The sequence below is a fragment of the Arachis stenosperma genome, chromosome 2, assembly GCF_014773155.1.
Source record: "Arachis stenosperma cultivar V10309 chromosome 2, arast.V10309.gnm1.PFL2, whole genome shotgun sequence".
In the NCBI taxonomy this organism is placed as follows: domain Eukaryota; kingdom Viridiplantae; phylum Streptophyta; class Magnoliopsida; order Fabales; family Fabaceae; genus Arachis; species Arachis stenosperma.
The window spans coordinates 89,152,261-89,175,479 of NC_080378.1; the positions used below are offsets into that span (position 1 = coordinate 89,152,261).

Here is a 23,219-nt window from a genome sequence, read left to right on the forward strand (position 1 = left end):
ATATCCTAATTACAAAAATTTTCACAATCTATAAAATTAAATATGCATTATCTATCTCCAAAACTACATGATTCAGTTATTTCAAGGTTAATCGACACTAAATTAAAACTTCGAAAAATAAAAGCCTACAAAAGAGAATAAATCCTCTCAATTTTTTCTTTTAATTAATGTCGTCAAGTGTGATTTTTATCATCTAACATATTTTTATATGTTTTTTCTTAGTTCTACTTAAAGAGTATATGGTAGAGTATACGGTGAGATACCATACTTTAACATATATCAATTGAGAGAAAAAAATTTTGAAAAGATCTATTTCTCCTAAAAAGTTATTTAAAACTCAAACAATGAGTATGTTGTATAAGAAATACTTGCATGATTTGAAGTACATTTAATACGAACTTCAAGAACATTTAGTCATTTACAGATACTCATTCTTAATTTTTTTTTAATATAACTTTCAAATATTATAAATGAAAATAAGTTGCTATAAATGTTCATGTAGCACACAGTCAAACTTCAAGCTTCCTTCAGGAGCCTTGTTGAATTCAACCAGGTACAATGTACAATTAAAGTCCGGATTTTCTTCTCTTCCTCAAGGTGTCATAGAATCAGCTCCATAAATTCAAGTCTTGGTAGGAGACAATTGATCAACAATGGGGAATTTCATGAACATCAATATCCGAAGTTTTCATATCAGAGAAGATCAATTTTCCCACTCTCCACAAGTGGCTTTATTGATTTGTAACATATGAAGTAAAGGACACCCGGCTCCATCTCAAAGAGCTTCGACCTGCCACCGAATCAGAAAATTAGAACAATTTTGTTAACCTTTTCCTAAGCAGGGAGAAATAAAAAGTCATGAAAGGGTAAGAGAATTGCCTGTCATCAACAGGTCCATCTTCAAGTTGAATGCCAGAGAGATACTCTTTGCTTCTGCATAAGACGAATGTGTCTAGGCGTGGTTCTGGGACTGAAAGATAGAAACGAAACAACTGAAAACTAGTAACCAGTTATCATGGCAATAATGCATGGATGGTAAGAACCAAAGCAAGATTTCCAGTCTAAGACTTCAGTTAGAAAGAGAGACAAAAGGGAAATTCAAAAGGGATAAAATGTAAGAGAAGGTGAAAAGCCTCTACTGTATGATTCATGGACAAGATTCAACTGATATGCACCCCAACCCCAAGGACTTCTCCAGAATGCTGGAGTAAATAAATAAATTAGAAGAAAGCTACATTGAATCAAAGTTCTAGACTCATTTGGTGAGTTTGATTGGTTTTTTTGGGAAAAAAAAACGTATTTTTTATTTGTTTAAGAAGATATTTTTATTAGAAAAAGCAATTGTGTTTGAAAATACAAGTACTTTTTCTAATAAACAATTTATTAAAATGTTCTTAAAATTTTGCTTTTTTAAAAAAGCAACATATTGCTTACTTAAAGTAAAATTATTTTTCTAAAAAATTGTATCCAAGCACCTTTACAATTATATAAAAATACTTTTTTCGATGAAAAAAAGTTTTTTTTCCCCTCTTCAAAAAGCCAATCTAAATATCTTGATTATCTTCCTTTTGAGCAAGAACTGTGGGCTAAGAAAATTTGTTCCACTTCAACCATCAATGCTTTCAAGGACTGTTCTAAAGGGCCATATAGCTGGAAACATTGAAGGTAACCATTACACAAAGCCAACAGTTTGGAACCATAGGAGAAGTTCTTCTCAAGGGTTCAAGGCCGTTCCCTTATCAGTATCTGATTTGTGGCATTGGTCAAAGATCCAGAGGAGATGCTCTGCAGGTTCGCCGCACCTCAGTCGGTGCTGAGAATCCTAAGCCATCATGTTTCAAACACTGGGACCTGGGTGGATACCACTAAATTGCAGGCTTGTTACTCTCCATCTTTTCAGCATTAATCGTTTTCTCCTAGTTACATGACTACATCACCTTGATGATAAGGTGATTCTTTAGGGAGAGAATAATGATAGGTACCTAATGGGGAATTTGGCCAATTAATAACTGTAACTAATTGCTGAGTTGTCCATAGTGCTCTAATTCAGGTTTTCTCTTTCTATTATTTTCTATTTCTGAATTAGTCCAGGGATTAGTATCACAACATTTCTCCTATTTTTCTGGTTAAAATCCGTGGCATCCTATCATCCTCATACTCTGAGTTTCATGTCTTCACTACAATAAATGACAATTCTTTCGTATTATCAACCAAAACACTAACAAGGTAGAAACTTATCTCATTACAGACTCAAACTTTTCAGGCAAAGCAAATTGGAGTGCTTAACAGCCACAAAATGGTCCAAAAAATGATGAAATAACATAATAAATAACTTCTAGGATGGTAAATTACCCATGTCATCCTCTTCACTTATTACAGATTGCTTCTCAACGGATTGATAATTTTCAGGCAATTTTGAAAGCACACTCTCCTCAAGATGATGTTTTAGGTCATCTATGCACCTGCAACACGAAGATTTGTTAGATTCAAAAACCGAAACAAGCATGGTATCAGTAAGCATATGTATGTGGATTAAAAGAGAGCCTTTCCTTGAAGCGAAATCTTTCTCCCCTTTAGATAACCTATTCCATAGCTCGTCACTTTTTCGAATGTGGAACATGTATTTTTCAATCTGAAACAAAAACATGATTACAAAAATTAAACAAAATGCATTTCTAATGAGCACAGCAGCAAGTCAAGTCTATATTCACTGCTCAATGAGTGTTCAAATATTTTAACAATCAATCTTTAGTTCTACAACTGATTATTCTCAACACCTATTATAAGTACAAGTGAAGGTTATAATTTACATAGACATCTAATTAAACATTGCCATATCAACAAGTATCTAACTTGATGGCAATGTAAAATCCTTTATACTATAAAGGCAATTAAACTCTAATGATGGGGAATATAATATTTACTATTAAAGGATAAATATATGGTAAAAGAAAGTCCACGCAAAAAAATTAACAGAAATCAAGTTGTAGACTAACAGCTACTGCATATACTTGAGCTTGATTCTGATATAAATTTTACTGGTTCACACACTTCATATGCTACCTAAGAAACTAATTTTGACATAACAACCATGATAATAGCACATGGTTACCTTCTGTATGCGGATCCGAAGATATGATCTCAAGAGAAAGAGGGTCCTATCCAAGTCCATCTGATATAAAGACAACGAAAGCGGGTCAGCACCACTGGTAGATTTCTCATCCACAGTTTCTTCCTGCAAAAATGTAGCACTAAATTTTAAAGAACAGAAGCCAAAAAATTGTTCACAAAGAAAAAAAAATATTTTTTTCCTGTTGCAATTAACTAGCAGAATTCAATCTAGTTAATATCAAAACTTTATTCACATGTTTTGAAACCCAAAATTGAAATTTACTTCAGTCAGCAACGTCTCAGGAGAAATCAAACAAACAAAAAAGGTTTCAAATAATTGAATCCCTAATAACAACACACTTAATAAAGATTCAAATTTTCATTCAAATTGAAACAGGCATAAGCATAAGAAAACAAAGGGGGATGAAATTAGGGTTCACCGGTGTTAGAATCAAGAAAAGGAAAAAAGTTTACCATCAATTGAAGCTGTTCGGTGACGCGGCCAACGAGATCGAAATCGTAGCGGAGAATCTCGGGAGCAGCCTTCTCGCTACGCCATGCTCTCTTGAGAAGTTCGACGTCGGTGGTTGACAAGAGAGCCTCATATTCGTCCATGGTGGGCATTGATCCTTCCATGCTTGAAGAAGCCATTTCATCAAATAGCACTCTCACGGCACCAGCAAGAGCAATGATGTAGTGATTTTTGGGTATGTTGTTGAGTGATGAGTTTGAAAATTGAAACTTTTGTTGGCGCTACCACTCCATTGCGTTGCCGCCAAAAATAAAGTGTCGCCATCAGCCACGGGTGGGGAACGGTTGCCGCTAAAATAAAATAGGAAAATTGGATAAATAAGAGAGAAAATGTTTAGAGGAATGCTACATTGTTAATTTGTTACATATTTAAATTTTTTTTTTTATAAACTAACTCTAATCAAATTAAATAATAAGACTTGAAATAATATTAATCATAATTATTTTTATTATGTTAAATTAATTTAGTTAAATTTATTAACAAAAAAAATTTAGATGTATAATATTATTCAAATGTTTAATATTTGGTAAACAAATTATATTATGCACAAACGCAAAGATCCAGCTACTCTAAAATTATTTAGTCATTTTTGAAAAAAAAATGAGTTAATTTACACTATTATTCATAAGATAATAGGCTCACAAATAATAAATGTTATAAATTTAAAAATGATTAAAGTATTATTTTATTATTTTACCAACATTGTTACTTTAAAAGATTTTTTTTTATGGGTAGACATAAAAAAAATTATATTATGCATGAGTGTTGTTATTTTTATTTGAATAGATTTTATTTTTATTTTATCAATTTTTTTATAAAAATACTCTACAACCAAATGTATATTTGGATTACAGTTTATAAACGGGAGTTTACATAAAATTAATTTTACAAACTTGATTTTGATGAAAAACAAGTTTGTATTAAGGTGATTTATATTTGGCAATCTTTATATTAAAATTGATTATAATAAAATAAATGTTGTTTGGATTACACTACTCAAAATCATTTTTAGATAAAAATTACTAAAATAGACATCAACTTAAATAATTTTTGTATATTATCTTATTATTTTAATTTAGATATTTGAATAGATCTTATTAATTAATTTTATAATAAAATTAATATTTATATACTAAAATAAAAATAATATATAAAAATTGACAAAATATATTTTTAATTAAAACTAACAAATATAAATTTTAAAGAGTACTAAGAATAATAAAAAAATTAAATATTTATCTTGGTAGTGATTGAAATAAGTCAAAAAAAATTTTATGATTTTTTATATAGTATATTTTTAGTACTTTTAGTATTCTTTCTTAGTATCTTATAATTTTTTATTATTATTATTTACAATTAATTTTTTGTTTAATTTATTTTACCTAATAGAATCAATAAATTATATTATAAAAAGATAATAAAAAATAATACAAAAAAAATCACAATTATAAAAGTGTATAATATCAAATAAATAATTAATAAAAATAATAAATAATAAAAAAAGAGAATTCATATAAACAAAAATAATAAAAATTTCATAAATAATACAACAACGTGCATAAAAGATAAAGTTGGCATATAGTAAATAAAGATGGAATATTGATGACTAAAAGTCCGTTGGTGAAACGCAAAAGCTCAAAATAGTTGCTTCTTGTAAACGATGAATAAAAAATTTGCCAAACTAAAAATTGAAACTTTTAAGAAGCCTTAGTGTGCTTCTTCTTTTCTAACGGGTTTGTTAAACACACTCCAAGTAATTTATCCAATCAAGTCCAACCAAATTGTATAACCTTTTTCATATGCACGCTCACTTCTTTTTCTTCCTCTTTCTTAACCGATGCTAATTCTTTTTCTTCTTTTTATTTTTTTTCAGTTTCTTTTTTGTTATCATTGTTGTTGTCACCACCACCATCGCTACCATCTCCTCCTCTTCCTCTTTCTTCCTTTTCATTTGAATTTCTTCTCCTCCCTTCTTTTCCTCCATCATCATCGTCGTAGTCATCGTCATCGTCATCGTCATCATTATCACTATCGTTACAGTATTTTCTTTTTTTCTCCTTCATTCTTTTTCGTTGCACATGTGAGATTTCAAAAAATATACAAAAAGAAATAAAAAGTAACAACATACAGTATTAAAGAAGATATTTTGGTGTTATTTTTATTTCTAGCAAGAATTCCATCCAATACGTGTGAATCTACATTCATTTAACTAAGTAAGATTAAAATACATGTTCATTCATGTCTAATATGAGAAGGAATACTCTTAAAAGAAGATGTAAGAGCAAAAGAAAAGAAAAAAAAAAAGAAAGAAAGAAAGAATAATAAAAAACAAAAAAATACAACATTAAAGAAGAGATTTCTAGGTTTTGTAACAAAATTTTGATGTTAAAATTATAAAATTTCAATGCTATTTTTGTTTATGGTAATAATTCAATCTAATAAGTGTAAACATACCTTCATTCTACTAAATAATAATTCAATCCAATAAGTGTAAACATGCATTCATTCATTCTCATAATTCTCTTGTTTTACCTTCATAACAAGAATAAAAATAAAAAAAAATCAAATAAAAAGAAGACATACATAATGCTGAAAAAATACTAAGAAGAGGTGGAGAAAAAGAAAAAAATACACCAATAGCAAAGCAATAAAAGAACGACAATGATAAGAAAATATGTAAAGAAGAAGAAGAAACACGAAGGAGAAGAAGAAGAACGCAAAAAAGAAGAAAAATGTGAAGAAGATGCGCGGGATATGAAAAGGCAGCGTGTCCACAAGCGCTAATAATGAAGTTGGTTTTTGTTAAGTTAGAACTAATTTGGTTGGACTTACTTGCCAAAAAGGTTTGGATATGTTGCATTACTCTATTAAAAAAAGGGTAAACTATCATTTATACCTATGAAAGATGAATACGCTAACATTTCTACTCATAGATGAATGCAATTGAAGTAATACCCATCAATGATGGGCTTCGTGTGTCGAAACTACCCAAGCATTAGTCTGCCGTTGACTCTGTTAGTAATCCTTCCTATGTGGCACGTTACGTGATTATATATGTGGCAATTTTTTTAATTTATATTAAAAATATAATAACTAAACGTTATCTACCTAGACAATTTAGCTTTGGGAATTAGAAAGGCAATTTAGATTCGCGCGTTTCATAGGGCAGAGCTTAAAGCCCTAGCAGAGCTAAGTTATTCATCTTTTCTATTGATCTCCGTCAATTTTAATTCCTCATTTTCGTACGCCGTAAAGAAGGTTGACTTCAAACGACCTCGTGCCCATGATCTTGAGTGAGTCTCTCCGCTGTAGAGGGCACAGCTATTGTAGGAACATCTGAAACTATTCGTGGTTATTCATGGAGCCATTTGCAAGTATGTAATTTTTCTTTGGGTAGACTACTTTCATTGTTCATAAGTGAGAGAGCATCTAAGGTTTGTTTTATCTCGGTGATTTGATTAGGGCTTCAGATTTTTTGTTTGATTAGTTCTAAGTTTCTATTGTTTCATTTAACTAGGTTTAAGGTTGTTACATTAGTGATTTTTTTATTGTGTGTATGTCGTTGTACATATAGAGCTGTGACGAGGAATGTTCCAATAAAGTTAAATCTGGTACTTGAGGTTGAAGTTGGGCCTGGGCTAAAGGCCTAGCCAACAGTAGGAATCCAAAATGAAGAAGTCCATCATAACACCACATGCACACAGCAACTAAAATTGACTACCCAAATACCAAATGTGACCCTTATAATCCCAAAGTTATTCTTCCAAGCTCCAAAAGTGACCATCCAGCAACCACAAATACCATCAACCCCCTCCCAACCATTAGGAAAATCTATTTTAAATAGTCATCCAACACAGATATCAATCTCCGATGACCAAATCCCAAATCAGCAACCAATTTCTGCAGAGTTAGTTGCTCCTACCCATGAGGCAGTGACATCAGTAAGTGTTGACCTCAACTTTGCCCACATGTATTCAAAACACTGCAGTGCTCACACAGTACATTCCAACACCTTGCTGTGAACAAGCATCATAAGATACTGCAGTCAAACTGTAGAGGCAACACCATATATCAACTCAGAAATTGGTGAAGGGAGTCGTAAAAAGAGAAAAAGAAGGTCAACTGCAAGACCTGACCTCCACCCGATGTCTAAACCTTCATACCTAACCCTAACCTAAATAAGCCTCCATCAATTTTTATCCCTGTTGAAAGTGAAGAATGTTCAGATCTAAATGCAGGGTAGCACTTCTATAAGTCAGAGGAGCTTAATTCCCTCCCAAGTGATGATGAAGATAGTTAGTCTGTAGCTTTCCGACATGGCAATGCAAATGCACCAGTTAAGGAGGTCAGGCTAGAGTTAGCTATGGAGTTTGAAAATCTAGACTAATTCAAGAAAGTAGTGAAAAAGTTCAATATCAACTTGGGCCGAAGTATCTTTTTTCCAAGGATTAATTCAACAAGGTGCAAGACAATCTGCTATGATGAGAATTGTCCATGGCAGATTACTATGCCAAGAGCATTTTTTGTTTAGTTTTCAGGTGAAGACCTTTGTAAACGAACATATCTACAGTAGAATGAACAAGAATAAATCAATAGATGAGAAATGGGTTGTAGATGAGCTTGAGAATAAGATCCAAGATCAAGCAAACATGACAGTAAGGCAAGCTGAGAATTTCTTCAAAAAGGAATATGATGTAACTGGGAATGAGCGAAAGATTTATTGAGCTACGGGTAAGGCAAAGGAGAGGATTGAAGGGTCTGAGATAGCACAGTATGCAATTCTGAGGGACTATGCGAAGGAGATGTTAAGGACCAATCCTGGTTCTACTATCGCTATCAGCAATAATTATGTGGAAGGTACATGATTTTTGTTCAAAAGGATCTACATTTGTTTGGATGCTTGTAAAAAGGGTTTCTTAGCTAATTATCGACCATTCATATGATTGGATGGAACCTTTTTAAACGTTATTATGGAGGACATCTGTTGACGGCTATTGGTCATGATGCCAATAACCACCTGTATCCAATAGCTTATGTCATTGTGGAGTCTGAGTGCAAGGATAGCTGGAAATGGTTTTTGGAACTCCTTTGAGAAGATCTAATTGACCACGATATAAATGGGTTCAATTTTATATCGAACATGAAGACGGTGAGCATTAGTGATGTCTTTTATAAATTAGCTAATTAATGAGTTAGTTGTTTATTCTTTAGTTAATAAATATGTTTTTCATATTAGATACTTGTTTATTACTTACTTTGTAATTGGTTCTGTGCAATTATGTAGGATCTCATACCCGCTATATTAGAAGTGAATCTTAGAGCACATAATATATTTTACGCTATGCACATTTGGCAAAATTTCAGGAAACGATGGAAGTATATGGAGATGAAGATGACAATGTGGAGATGTGCCAAGGCCTTAATACCTCAAGACTTCAACTTCGTAATGGATAGATTGGGAAGGGTTAATCCTCATGCATGGGATTATTTGAATAGGATACCCTCACACTAATAGAGTAAGTCAAGGTTTAGTGAGTATCCAAAATCTGATAACTACACTAACAATATCTGCGAGTCATTCAACTCTAGAATCAAGAAGATGAGGGAAAAGCCTATAATAACCATGTTGGAGGAAATTAGATGTTATGTGATGGGTATTATTGCCAGAAATAAGAAGGTTTTAGTCAATTATTGTGGGTTGATCATTTCTGTACAGCAAAGTAGGTTGGAAAAAGAAAAAAGGGAAAGCAACAAATGGAGACCACTACCAACAGGAGATGACCCTGAAAACATATATGAAATTCAATGCTTGTCACACAAGGTTATAGTGAACTTAGGTAAAATGACATGCAATGGCAGATTTTAGCAACTAACTGGATTGTCATGTAGGCATGCATGTGCTGCCCTTGCATATCAAAATAGGAGGCCCAAAGAATATGCTCACAACTGGCTTAGTATGGGTGCATATCATAGCGCTTACAAATTTGTGATCCAGCCTATACCTTGTCAGGAGTATTGGGAGCATGTGAATATACCTCCAGTACTACTTCTAGTGTATAAGAAACTAGCAGGAAGACCTAAGTTGACCAGAGACAAAAGAAATGATGCTCCCAAAGACTTGAAACTAGATCCTTATAGAGAAAAATAAAAATACGGTACTATCACCTACAAGTATTACTTACAGGTATATAATATGCTTCTTTCGGTTAAGGTACTTTTTATTTGTATTAATACCTTCTCACATTCAATTGTCTATTACAGAGTAGCCACAACAGTTGTAATTGCACTAAGAAGAAGGAAGCAATGGCTACTGCTGCAGGAGGGCAGCCTCTAACTTAACAACCAGGTGCAGAAGACCAACATGAAACTGATTTTGCAGATGATGATGAGGCAAATAGGATTCAAGAGATGTTTTGAGAGAAATTTTTGGAAGCTGTTGAAGCGACTGAGGTAACAACAACTCAAGTACCAACTCAACCAGTAATAGTATACCCTTTCTTGTGTATTATTTCTGTTATTTAACTGTGTACTTTAATTGATGCTTGGTACATTTTATATAGGTATCTCCTCCAATGCTACAACCTACTACCGCTCCAATTAATCCTGATCCAATTAGGCTTCCAAGGATGAATCAGCCATTTAAGCCACCAGTTACTAACAAATTCCAAAAAAAAAAAAGAAATTTGAAAAGACTACCTCCAAGTACTCAATATGTCAACTAAGCACAACCAACTTTTCAACCACCCATGAAGCCACTAACACCAAATGCTCAACCACAATCTACTGTCACATCTCAAACAATGCAAGAAATATCTCAAGAAATTACTAGTAGGTTCATGACTTTCATGCCAACTCCTACTGTTAGAGGTTCAAATGCAATCAAGTGGCCCCAACCAGGATTTAGAGCACCAGCAAGACATCGGTCAACCATTGCAACTATTAATGGAGGATCAAGTGGAAGTAACAACTTCGCACCAAACCCCTGAAGCACCTGCAGTAGCTTTAGGTTGTTTATGATATTGACAATAAACTTCTTGCTATTTATGTGTGGTTCATTTTTTGTTGAAGGATTTGTTTCATGACTAGACTTCTTGCTGTTTATGTGTGGTTCAACTTTAGACATCATATTATTTTTTTAGTACTTTTGCTTTGGCTTATCACATTGAAAGAGATACGTTACTCTTGCCTCTTTTGGACAAATAATGCGTTAATTTTAGTGCATGTATGAATGTTCAGTTATGCTATATTAGAGTTATTGTGTTGGACTTGAAATTGGTTCACATCATTCTGTAAATTCAGGATAATATTGCCCAACTCTATATATATTATGACTATATGTGACAATTACCGTATATAATAGGTGCTAATTTGTCAATTATTACATCGGGTATGGGTACTTTTGTCAAAAAAATCAACCATCACATACAACAACAACCACGGATCAAACAAACAAAAGTCACCGAATTATGCATTGCATTGCATTACCATCTTACACATAGAACAATATGTAACTCATATCCTCATTCAGAGATAAACACTACAAACGAAATTAAGCACCACAAACAAAGAAATGATGATAAACCACACCCTAAGTCTCACAACTTCAGTTTCAATCTTTGCTATCTTGATGAGCATCTAAAACTTAGCATTAATTTCGTTACCATCTCCACGCTTCTTTCTTTCATACAAACATCTCCTAAAACCCTCCCATTGTCCTTCAATTTTGTCTACTCACACAAAATAGCTTCAGTCTAACGTATGTGAAAGGAAAACTATATAAAAATGATTTAGATACCGATTAAATGGGAATAGAATAAAATGTACAAGTATTTACCTTCCATTGGAGACAACGGATGAACTACCTCCCAGGATTTATTGAAGTTCCAAACTGCAGCAGCATCGCATCTAACCCACAAAAGCATCTCTCATCAAACATCTTATCTTGCTTCCTCTTTGAAATTGAGCTCCCAGATCAACTGCAACTCTAATTCAAAACTGGGGTAAACAATCTTCGCATTGACATTTAGATGTGTGCCTTCAATTTTTCAAGCTAGAATTTCTGGTTTGAATGATTTCTGGATAAAGTTTAAAAATTTGAGAAATTTTTGTGTCTAAGGTTGCTTATAGCGGTCACATTACTCAGCATGCTATGCATGAAGGCTTTGTTTGCCACATAATCATGTAATGCCACATAGGAAGGATTACTAACGGAGTCAATGGTAGACTAACGCTTGGGCATTTTTGATACACAAATCATTGATGGATTACTTCAATTTTCTTCATCTATGGGTAGAAATGTCGGATTTTTTATTTTTATAAATTAAATAAATATAATAATTATCGAAATAAATAATTTTAAAAATATTTACTAAAATAAATACTCCTCTCTTATCTCATTTACACTATAAATGAGATGATTTTGCACGTATCTCGTTTATAGTGTAAACAAGATATGTGTGTTTTTTTCATTTTCGTATATCTCGTTTACACTGTAAACGAGATATATGTATTTATAAATAATTAAATATAATTTTTAAAAATGATAAAAAATATTAATAATATAGTTTGAATCAAACTTTTAAAAATAGAATATTTTAGATAATAGAAAAGATGAACGATTTTAAATAACAGGAACATAAACTATCCATTTTAAATAATAGAGAATATTGATTGTCCATTTGAAATATAATTTAAATATACTCCCATACAACAAACAAAATTTAAATATATTTCAAATTTTTATATACTCACATACAATAAACGAAATTTGAAATATAGTTATATTTAAATTATATTTCAAACTTTTATATACTCCTATGCAACAAACAAAATTTGAAATATATATAATTTGAATTTAAAAATTAATACTCAAGAGAGTATATGAAAAATTTAAAAATTGTCGGTTATAAATAATAGGATTAATAGTGGGCAGTTAGAAAACGTGTTTACGTGATTTCACGTAAACGTGTTAACATGTTTATTTTAAATGGATAATCAATCTCGTCTGTTATTTAAATGTACATATAAAATTTTAGATTAAATTATGATCCAATTGGATTGATTTAAATTTGAGAAATAAAAATAATCGTTTGCCATGATGTTAAGAGAGGTTAATAGAAATAGTGGGAAGAAAATTGAAATAGCTATCTCCCATTGTTTCAATTCTCTTCCTACTATCCCATCAACCTCTCTTAACAATTGGCAAACAGTTATTTTTATTTTTCAAATTTAAATCAATCCAATTGGATCATAATTTAATCTAAAATCTTTTATGTACTCTTTTTTAGTACTAATTGATCAAACCTATCCATTTTAATCTTTTCTACCAACTTTTTTATGTACCATTTGCGTGTTAAAAGTTTGGATTATTGATATTATTAATATTTTTTATTATTTTTTATTTTTTTTAAAACTACATGTATCTCGTTTACATTATCCGTTTCCACCGTAAACGAGATACATTATCTCGTTTATATCTCGTTTACACTATAACGAGATATACATGTGTCGCGTCCACCTCTCTTATCTCGTTTACACTGTAAACGAGATACATGCAAAATTATCTAAAAGAGAAGTATTTATTTTGGTAAATATTTTTTAAATGGTTTATTTTCGTAATTATTATAATTAATTTATTTATTAAAATAAAAAATCCTAGAAATGTTCGTGTCTTAATCTTTTTATGGGTAAAAATGGTAGTTTATCTTTTAAAAGATTATAACTTTTAAACACTTGTTCAAAAATTATAACTTAACAAGATGTAAGGTGGATTAAAATTACTTGTATAATGACTAAATTAATAAATGATTAGAAGTCTTAAATTATGTTTTTAATTTTTTTTATAATTTCTAAATAAAAAATTGAATTTTTATTATTTGATGTTTCAAAGGTAATTTAAATTTTTTTATCATTTTTATATTTAATTTAAAAATATAAAAATAAATAATTTTTAAATATTTAAAACTTACCATAAAAAGTAAGTTTGACAAATTCAACACCGAATTCATAAGCACAAAAGAATTTACCATTAAGTAAATCTCCTAATCATTATTAAATTAATGTATAACATCTTATAGTCGATTGAAATAATTTTTAAAACCTAAAATCAAACGAAACCAAGGATATATATTATGTTCGGTAATTCACCTAGCATTTCTCTATTACGTTATCTAAATCTTATTAATATAAATAATTACTAAATTCTAAATACATTATTGATATGGTTTTAATCTTTAAAACAGAAAATACAACTAAACTAATTGATTTTTCATAAAATAAGAGTAAAAAAATTTCTCAAGGAATAGTATAAAAGTTGCGCTTTTTATTTTTGTTATTGGGCTTCCAATGATATTTTTAAACAATGTGGAGAATTTATGTTTCTTTTTCATGTGAAGAGCAGAGTTGGATTTGTGACTTTTAAATTGTTTTTAAATATACAAATCTAAATATCAGATTTAATTTTTTTAAATATGTAAATCTGATTATAAACCCTAAACCCTCAAATTTGTATTTCAGTCTTAAAAAAATTAAATGTGCAAATCGAACTTTTTGATTTGTGATTTGCTTTATTATAGGAGAAAAAAAATTATTTTAACACAAATTGAAAGACAAATCAAACCCTCCGATTTGCATAATATAAAATCTGACCCTCATATTTTTTTTTTTTACCGAAAGTCCGATTTGTTACTTAAAATAAAAAAAATTAAATCCATGTAAAAAAAATGCACCAATTATCTATTATGGTAAATTACACACAATCTTCTTTCATATCTAAAATAAATTAGCCTAAAAGTTGATATGCATCCTCACCCCAAAAAAAAAAAAAAAGGGAGAAAGACCAAAAGGCAGGAGAGAAAGGAAGCTCACATTAACAAAACATATCTTACAAGACACATGTCTCTGTATTTACACTAGAGCAACCTTACTCTTCCCTAATCTTTACTCTCTATGCTGCTGGTAGAGTTTTAGATCCTGAACCAAGCAGAAAATTGACAGATACAATCTACTATACCATGATCTCAACCTCACATTTTACAAGAAGAACAAGCTAGTTTAAGATTTCACAGCTAGCTGAAAGACAAGAAACACTTGCCACCTATTTCTAATAACCAATGAAGGTCTTGGTAGTGCAGAAAATAGGCCTGCCTTATCTGTCGTGCCTGACAACCCCTTTTGCTTGAAGCGCCTTATACATAGATCGTAACCGGTTAGTTATCTCGGTGAACGATGGGCGACTTTCAGGATCACGCGACCAACAATCTTCCATGAGTTTCTTCCATTCAGGATCACAATGTTCTGGAATAGGTGGTCTAAGAGTGTTCTTTACAATCCCCCCTATAGGCATGTCATCAAAATGCAAGCGGACCAAGAAGTTAGTCACAACTCACAATTTCACAAAGCATATTTTTTCCAGTGGCAGATATGTAATATCATTCCTTTCAAATCCATCATAATCATATCTAGGAAGAATGGAAACAATCATTTTAGACTCGAAGAACAGCTAAAAAATGATTGTTATATTCTCTTAAAAAGAAAAATAATTAATTCGAAGTTTGGTTCTGAATAAGCCTAGGCGTGAATGTCACGCACAACGTTTGGCAAGTTAAGTTTACTATAAATTTGTCCAACCCTTTCAACTTTGAAATTCTACAAAAGAACTATATCAAGAAAGCAATGGTATGAAAGACATACCATAGGAATCAAGAAAATAAACTTCCAAAACTGCATAAAATGATCATCATTAACTATTCTGGAAAAGAAAAACTGTAGGGGCATGAATCTTACCAATAATGGCACCATAATGCATATCTGCATAAGGTTCCTCACCAGTCAAGAGCTCCCACATTGAAATGCCGAATGAGAAGACATCAACCTGAAAATTTCATCCACTATCTAAATGCCATCAAAAGATTCATTGACTCTCAATGTTGCTCAAATAATCAAATTCATAAAAAGTAGTGGATTTCTGCTGCTTCTTTTTTTAATTTGATTTAGTCATTGAAGACTTAGGGCTGTGTTTGGAAGGGAGACTGAGTGACAGAGACTAAGAGACTAAGGCTAATTAAGTCTCTATATTGTGTTTGGTGTAGAATGTATTGGACCGAGTTATGTCTAAGTATCATGTTTGATTTAAAATAAATATGAAGATTGAGTGATAGATTTGGAATTTGAAAAGTTAAATGATAGTATTTTTGAAAAAAAATATTATTAAAGTTTCAATCTCTAATCTCCAAAATTTCAGTCCCTTCTGTCTCCACTTTCTGGAGGTACTAAAAGGGACTGAAATTTGTGTTTTGAGACTGAATTTTTAGTTTCAGTCTCTGACTATTAAACATAATACTGAGTCTCAATTCCCAGTTCTAGACTCTGAAAACAACAGATGTTATAGAAGGCAATAATAAAGATTCAGTTTAAAGTTGCTAGTATTATAACTACAACAGCATCATTTGATCTGTTGATCTTAAAAAGTGACAAATGACTTAATTGTTGCTTTGGTGAGATGCAATATAACAACAGATGATGCAACTGACCTTTTCAGAAACCCTGTTGCTACTGCCATTCAACAGCTCTGGTGCCATCCAAGGAAGGGTTCCTCGCACACCACCAGATATCAGGGTGTTCCGCTTAATTCTTGATAATCCAAAATCTCCAACCTGGGAAAACAACCGATCAACAAAGGTTGCTGAAGGAAACACATGGTCAACTTAGGCGCACCAATTCATAAATTATAGCTTTAGAAAGTTGTCAGATATTGAATTCATCAACAGAAATGGATTCATCACTATATATTGGCATTTAAGCTGTTTTTATGGAAAGTTTGTCTTCCTTTTGTCATCACTATAAGCATCCTCATTGTCCTGCATTAATCATTATTAACCAGATCATATGCTTGAATTCAAAGTTCCAATTCTACTTTTGGGTTCCAAGATCTGCTTTTAACTTTCGGAGCCCTTATAAGCTCATTTGAATAATAAAAAGGAAGCATAGCATTTTACATGTCGAACAAGCTTTATCATTTTATCTCTTAACTTTATTTGAAATGAATGAGATTTTGCTCATAGAATTCTTACCTTGCATATGGGTCGTTCTGGATCCCTTAGATTGACAAGCAAATTGTCACACTTCAAATCAAAGTGAACAATGTTTTTGGAGTGCAAATATTCCATACCAAAAGCCGCATCCATGGCAATTATTAGCCTTTTACGGTCATCTAGTAATCTGCAGAAATAAGACCCTATATGCATAAACAACTATAAAAACAAAATGGCGTTGAGAGGAACAAGTAAGAAATAAACTACCTATCTTTCCTGATGAGGACATGCCGTAGGGAACCATTAACCATATATTCGGTTACAGTTGCTAATGTTCCCCCAGCTGCATCTGGTACTATCCCATAAAATGCAACAACATTGGGATGGTGAAGATTTGAAAGGATTTGTGCCTCTCTCCAAAAATCTTTAGTCTAACCAAGCCAAGAAACATAATCAATGTAAAGAGTTATTTGCTTTGAAGATTTTACAATTTCCACTTAATAACTAATTTAAAAATTTTGGAAAATCAACAGGCAACTTGGAGATTTTGGCAACTTAAGGGGTTTGTTTGTAAGTCTATGAAGACGGTTGCCAACAGTAAAACAGAGATAAACATATAAAACATATGATAGATATACATAACAAGTATTCAAGAATAATTTCCATCATAGACTCACCAATCGTTCTCGTTCAGAAGGTTTCCCTCCAAAACAGCTCTTCTTAATCCTCTTTATAGCAACATCACTTCCCCGCCATTTTCCATGATAAACAGTTCCATAAGTACCAGATCCTAACTCCTTAAGTTCTTCAAGATCAGCACTCTTTATTATCTGAATAATAATACAAGTCAGTTATAGCCAATAGGAAAACCATATTATGTAAAGCAGAAAAGCATTAGGAAGATGTAAACTACTTAGCAACAGCGATAAGCACATGAATAACTCATGCTTTTAGGAGAGATAGCTCACAGCAAGGTATTAGCGCTTCTTCAATATGACATGTTTAATTTCAACACACAATAAGATGGGCCTATATTGTCTACGTATCAACCCCAAAAAGGCTATTGAGTATTGGGGAGGTCTGTCAGATATGAAGTCATTCATATGCCTCTACACAATAGTTTAAGCTTTTGAAAGATGATTCACAACATTGTATCTTTTGTCTCTCAATAACAAATTTATTCTTCTATTGACAACAAAAAATACAGTGTTCCAACATGGAAGTGTTAATAAAACTCTAATCATGAAAGGCATTAAAATTGGTTCAGAAATGAAAAAATCAATGCTAGTTTAAGAAAAGTATGTATTTGTTGGAGTTTCCTGGCTAAAGCAACCATGCAAAATAAAGAACAGTAAAGTTGTGAAAAGATAGTTCCAGTGACCCTCTTATGCACCCCACGAACTCTCAAAATGTTAGGTTTCAGCTGACTTCCCTTTCTCCCTCCTCCTTAACTTCCTCTCAAGTCTCAACAACCCTAAAACTTTATCAATTAATCAGCTCTTGATACAATTTTCCTGTCGTTGGCCCATTCCACTTTTCTTTTCCCTCCATAGACCATTTAACTCTGACTTTAAAGAAAAACAATAACAGCAATTATTTCTCAAGTTGCTCAACTAAAAACAATTCCTCTAGAAAAGAATCAGAAACGAATATTTTATATACATAGATGGATGTGAAAGTGTATTTGAAGGTAGCAAGGTTTAAGTAGCATGTTAATAAATCACAGATTCTGATCTTGAAACTTGTAAAAAATGAAAACCAAAAAAGGAATATTTCAGAGATGAAATACCTGCAGACCATAGATGCTCGCTTCCATTTCTGCTATCATTGCGTCAGAAAGGGAATCATTTTTGTCAGCTTCATCGTATTTAAAATCCTATAAATGAAGAAAAAATATTCAGAAATATGAAAGAGACTAGCCAAAAATCCAATTTGATTTTAGTTTTTCTACCTCAGGTTCAGAGTCTGCCATGATGCTATCTCCCTCTGTACAAGACAAGGATACAGGCATACATCCGTTTACATCCACAATTGGGGGGATGGATGCAAATGTAGAATGAATGACTCGAGGAACGACACCAGTCACATCTTCTACAAGCCCAAATGGTTTTGTCTGATTAACATCATCACAGTTTCCTAAATTTTTTGATAGTCCTGGCATGACATCTCCAAGTTTTGACTTTCCAGCAAAGTGCCCCCCAATAACTGGAAAGATCTGGTCAGTACTGGTTATCAAGTCGTCATCAATAAAAGAAGGAACTTTGTGGAAATTAGTGTTGTTTGGAATGTGCTGATCATTTGTAGGTGAATTTGAACAAGGACCGGGATCATTATGATGTACATGATACAAAGAAGCAGTGCTTAAAGTTGAAATTTCATTAAAACAGGCATCATGGCAACTCATGGAAGGTTGAACTTGTGAAGCTTTACAAGAAGTAGGTTCGGTTAACAGCTCACACGCAAGATCACCAAGAGATTTTTTGTGGCAAGAGGTTTCTCGACAGGTTGGCACTGAACCATTTAACTTGATGTTTCTTGTCAATGCAAAATCAGATCCTTGTCCACCATTCATACCTTCAGCAACAGCATATTTCTTACTATTTATAGTACTTTGGCTCATGTCCTCAGAACTTAGCTCCCAATCCTTTTGCATATTAATCTTGGCATTCAATTTATTAGCAGGGAAGGAATCCAGAAGATTCAATTCAGTCACGTGTCCCAGATGAGCAGCAAGTGATTTCCCTTCATAAAAGTTGCCATTTGTTTCATCAAAAGGATTCTTTCCTTCAATTATATTGATTTTTTCTGAAGTTAAAGAATTGTCCTCAGCATGCTTCGCCATAAAGCTAGATCCATTTACATCAGATTGAGGCACAGGATACTTTTTTCCAATTAAAATGCTATCTTTATGAATTCCATTCGTTCCTGATGATTCTGAATATGGAGAAGATGATGTCAAATCCTGCCTTCCATACAACTCAGAAGACTCAATATTATTTGGTAACTTACTTTGTAATTGAGGATAAAGGAGACTGGAATCTTGCTGGAGCTCAATAAGATTTCCTTGTGAGAAACTAGACTGTAACATGGAAGATGGCTGAGCCTTTGCATGGTTCAAGGAGAAAGAGAGGCCAGATCCTTCTTGTGAGCAGTAACAAGACCTTGTTAAACTCTCATGCAACTGTGGATCAGAAAATGAATGAAGCAACCCAAAAGGGGGATTGTTAGTACCACTAGATTCAGCCTGTTGAAAGTTTGAATTTTCCAGATATGAAGGGGTCACAGATTCCTTGTGAGGACTGCAGTTGCTAAATTGACCTCCAATGTGCTTCTTTGGTGGACAAACATCATCACGTTGACAGGGGAGACTTCCATTTAAGAGATTCAAAGTTACTTGTTGGGGGTATCTGCGATCAGCAGGGCTTATGGGGGAGTTCTCAGGTTGCAGCTGAGCAGTAATAAACGATGCATTGCTCTCAATACTATCTTGGCATGAATTATTACCAAGCAATTGTGTATAACCCATACTTGAACCTCCTCCCTTAATTCGAATAGAGGAAATTTGTGGAGATTGATTGTTGCATCTGTGCATAGTCAGAGAATCATTAAAACTTCCATCTGCATTCAAAGCATGAATACCACTGCTGGCTTCCACAGGATAAAAGGCATTGAGAGAATTTTTCTGTAAACCAGGTGCATTCAATTGACTTGCTTCATTTGTCAAACACTGCCCAGCACTATTTCTAAGAGTAGGCCCTGGCATGCCATTCACAGCAACAACATATTGGTAATCAGGATCACTCTGTGGAATTGTGCTTGCCACGAATGAACATGCCTCATCAGATTCACCCAAGGGAATTAAAAATATTCTGAGTCTTTGTGAACCTTCATTTCTTTCAAGCCCTTGGTATTCCTCAATCATATGTTGAAGATCCTCATCAGACGAAACAGATATCAGAGAATCGAGATCCTCCCCAGGAAGTTGATATCTGATTGTATGAGGTTGGCTGCAAATACCGAAAGTCTTCTTCATAAGCTCTTCCCACGAAACATCCTTCTTAATGGATATCATGCGGGTCTGTCCCCCTACATATCTGAGTTTTCCATCACTAGGCCTCGGTAATATTTTTCCATCAAAGCTGCACAGAAACTTCATTCTCCCATTCCGAGAGTCATCTAAAATTGAACCAACATGACCATTCAAATGCATGGATCCATTCTGCACAACAGATGACACACGTGTCCCATGATCACCCCACTCATCAATTAATTCACCAACAGTGACAGATGCCCCATTCTCCATCTCATGAGTTGGCTCTTTCAGAGATATAAGGTCACTTACATCTGACCTCTGAGATTCCAATTTCTTCAGCCCCAAAATATTAGTAAGACACTCATACTTGACGTCGCCATTTTCTCTACTTTGTGCTGCTCTATTTTCACGCATTTGGGATATGTCACGAGGAACAGGAATTCTTCTAGAAGCAACTCCATCATTAACAAACTGCACAGGAAATTCTTCCCCTGCCCTATTATTGATATTACTACGTAGATCCTGACATTTATTAGAAACAGTGGCAAATCCTGGCTGGAAGTGTGGCTTTGAGAAACCAGGATCCCTCCCATGATTGTTGACTAACAGGTTCTCCGCCTTATGCATCATAATAAAAGTTTCTCAACCGGTGAAGCTTCTAATTCTTCTTACAGAATGATGGCTATATAAGAATAATCCAAGGAGTTAAGTAATTGCTTAACAACTCAAAAAATTTAAGCACAATTTCCACCCTATTAAGATCTGAGTTCTCAACTCAACAAGTTTAATAACATCCAATCACAAATTCAATTCCAAATGCTAGCTGACACTTTTGGAGAAGCTGAAAACTGCATCAAGAGAATGAATAGATCATGTAGACAACTTAAAATCCAAGAAGTGATAGACCAACAAAAAGTGTTAAAAACATTCCAACTAACTCCAACTTTACCTTATTGTATAAGCACACGTGTAACTAACTCTTATGGAGGTGAAGAGCAACTACAATAACCTAAAGAATAATTGCTGCAAAATTGTTGAGCAAATCCTTGATCAGCAGCAACAATCCGAATCAGCAAATTCTAACACCTTCATCAACATTGTAAAATCCAACATGATCAACCAAAAAAAAAAAAAAAACTAATAAACAAATAAATAAAAATGAGAACAAAATAAAAAATTCTAGCAGTGCATGCAAGAAATCAAAATATAAATCATTCAAAATTCAATACTTTTCCCTTCAGATTTAAAAAATTACCACAAACTTTGAATAGCCTCTGTATTTTTTTTCCTCTGTTCTTCTTCCACCTCTGTTTTTCCACCACCGAATTCTCAAATTGCTCGCAGTTGGAGCGAACCGTGATCGAATCGGGAGTGGAATTGAGGCTTCTGAGAGAGAAACAGAAAACGAAACGGTGTTGGATCGATGAATCGAAAATTGAGACAGAATATTTTTTCCTTATGAGAAATTATTGAAAAAAAAAATAAAACCACAAAAAGAGAGTAACGTGGCTTGCGCATGCAGGGTTCAATCTGTGCCGTCGGAGAGAGACATTGCCGAGAATTGTGCGGGAAAATATTAAAAATGAAGAAGAAAAGGGAAAGAAGAAAATTGAAGAGAGAAAAAGAAAAATTACGAAGGCTTTGGGATCTTATTCAAGCTCACTTGCTTCTATTTTTTTACGTGGTGAACTCTCATTCATTATTTGAAGTTTGAACACAGTTTTTAAAATATTGTTTTTTTTATTATTTATTTATTTATTGCTTTTTTAAACAAAGATTTTTTGTTCGATTTTTTATCCTATCTTTGTCTTACTGGCATCAATTATATTGTGCTTGGTGTCATTAAAAAAATATTTTTTATATAATAAATAAATACAAAAAAAAATATTTTGAATAAAAAACTATATTATTTATATTTTTTAAAAAGATTTAAAATAATATTTTTTACATAATAAATAAATAAATAATATTTTAAATCCACAACTTTTAAATAAATGTAAAGAGATTATATTATTTGAGTTATAATTCATTAACTTTAAAAATAAAATTTTTGAGAGTATGAATAACAAAGTTTGTTATCTCTAGCGTGATATCATATTTTTCTAAAATTGAAAAAATTTATTTAAAAAAAATATATCTATAACTTTATCTAACAAACTAAAATCCCGGAATTAGTTATGCTGTTTCCTTCTCTTCACACGCACCAAACTAAAACTAAAATCACCTTCTAAATTTCTAATACATATATATGAAACTCTTGGGAGTGTCACAACATGAAAGTATCCTATGCAATTTTCCCAATCATTCCTTTTTTTTAGGCATATTATTATTATTATTATTATTATTATTATTATTATTATTATTATTATTATTATTATTATTATTACACATTTAATTCCGTTGCTACAAAGTATATATTTTTTTATATTTTATACCAAACACATTGTTGTCAGAATTTAACTCGTATTAATCAAACTATATTTTCATTGATTAATTTATAAAAAACTTAAAA

General features: G+C 32.4%; 2 protein-coding genes and 1 long non-coding RNA gene across 9 annotated transcripts; 1 reads left to right on the top strand and 2 right to left on the bottom strand.

Moving 5' to 3' along the window:
- Positions 1 to 433: 433 nt before the first annotated feature.
- On the bottom strand, positions 434 to 3,877 carry LOC130962185 (DNA replication complex GINS protein SLD5). 2 transcript variants are annotated; one of them, XM_057888314.1, is made up of 6 exons: positions 3,586 to 3,877; positions 3,113 to 3,172; positions 2,549 to 2,632; positions 2,353 to 2,461; positions 880 to 970; positions 434 to 790 (listed from the first exon to the last, which is right to left on the bottom strand). In XM_057888314.1, exons 1-6 carry the CDS (start codon positions 3,760 to 3,762, stop codon positions 694 to 696), a joined length of 618 nt encoding a protein of 205 aa, XP_057744297.1. In that variant the 5' UTR covers positions 3,763 to 3,877; the 3' UTR covers positions 434 to 693. The 2 variants fall into 2 exon arrangements, with proteins under 2 accessions (XP_057744297.1, XP_057744296.1); XM_057888313.1 differs by having other exon boundaries at positions 3,113 to 3,235; positions 3,586 to 3,875.
- A 3,529-nt stretch (positions 3,878 to 7,406) lies between these two features.
- On the top strand, positions 7,407 to 10,851 carry LOC130962232 (uncharacterized). 2 transcript variants are annotated; one of them, XR_009079760.1, is made up of 4 exons: positions 7,407 to 8,792; positions 8,928 to 9,827; positions 9,905 to 10,093; positions 10,204 to 10,851. It is a non-coding gene; the product is annotated as an uncharacterized LOC130962232 (long non-coding RNA). The 2 variants fall into 2 exon arrangements; XR_009079759.1 differs by having other exon boundaries at positions 9,008 to 9,827.
- A 3,582-nt stretch (positions 10,852 to 14,433) lies between these two features.
- On the bottom strand, positions 14,434 to 22,360 carry LOC130961037 (uncharacterized). Of its 5 annotated transcripts, none has more exons than XM_057886657.1 (11): positions 22,342 to 22,360; positions 21,963 to 22,093; positions 21,657 to 21,793; positions 18,626 to 21,555; positions 18,464 to 18,550; positions 17,352 to 17,504; positions 16,942 to 17,105; positions 16,714 to 16,861; positions 16,174 to 16,296; positions 15,428 to 15,515; positions 14,434 to 14,977 (listed from the first exon to the last, which is right to left on the bottom strand). In XM_057886657.1, the coding sequence occupies exons 4-11, from the start codon at positions 21,335 to 21,337 to the stop codon at positions 14,790 to 14,792; spliced, it is 3,663 nt and encodes a 1,220-aa protein (XP_057742640.1). In that variant the 5' UTR covers positions 21,338 to 21,555; positions 21,657 to 21,793; positions 21,963 to 22,093; positions 22,342 to 22,360; the 3' UTR covers positions 14,434 to 14,789. The 5 variants fall into 5 exon arrangements, with proteins under 5 accessions (XP_057742640.1, XP_057742641.1, XP_057742639.1 ...); XM_057886658.1 differs by lacking the exon at positions 22,342 to 22,360 and adding an exon at positions 22,213 to 22,331; XM_057886656.1 differs by lacking the exon at positions 22,342 to 22,360 and adding an exon at positions 22,196 to 22,331.
- Between the last annotated feature and the right edge of the window lie 859 nt (positions 22,361 to 23,219).

Bases quoted from the DNA above. Each gene is read 5' to 3' on its own strand.
- LOC130961037 (XM_057886657.1), bottom strand. From the start codon at position 21,337: ATGATGCATAAGGCGGAGAACCTGTTAGTCAACAATCATGGGAGGGAT. The intron at 18,551-18,625 runs GTAGAAAAACTA...CTTCATTTATAG, and splicing joins TGGCAGACTCTGAACCTGAG to GATTTTAAATACGATGAAGC. The intron at 16,862-16,941 runs GTAGTTTATTTC...TTATTTCTGCAG, and splicing joins GTCCTCATCAGGAAAGATAG to ATTACTAGATGACCGTAAAA.
- LOC130962185 (XM_057888313.1), bottom strand. From the start codon at position 3,762: ATGGCTTCTTCAAGCATGGAAGGATCAATGCCCACCATGGACGAATAT. The intron at 3,236-3,585 runs GTAAACTTTTTT...ACATTTTTGCAG, and splicing joins CCGAACAGCTTCAATTGATG to GAAGAAACTGTGGATGAGAA. The intron at 971-2,352 runs GTAATTTACCAT...TCTATCTTTCAG, and splicing joins AAGTGAAGAGGATGACATGG to TCCCAGAACCACGCCTAGAC.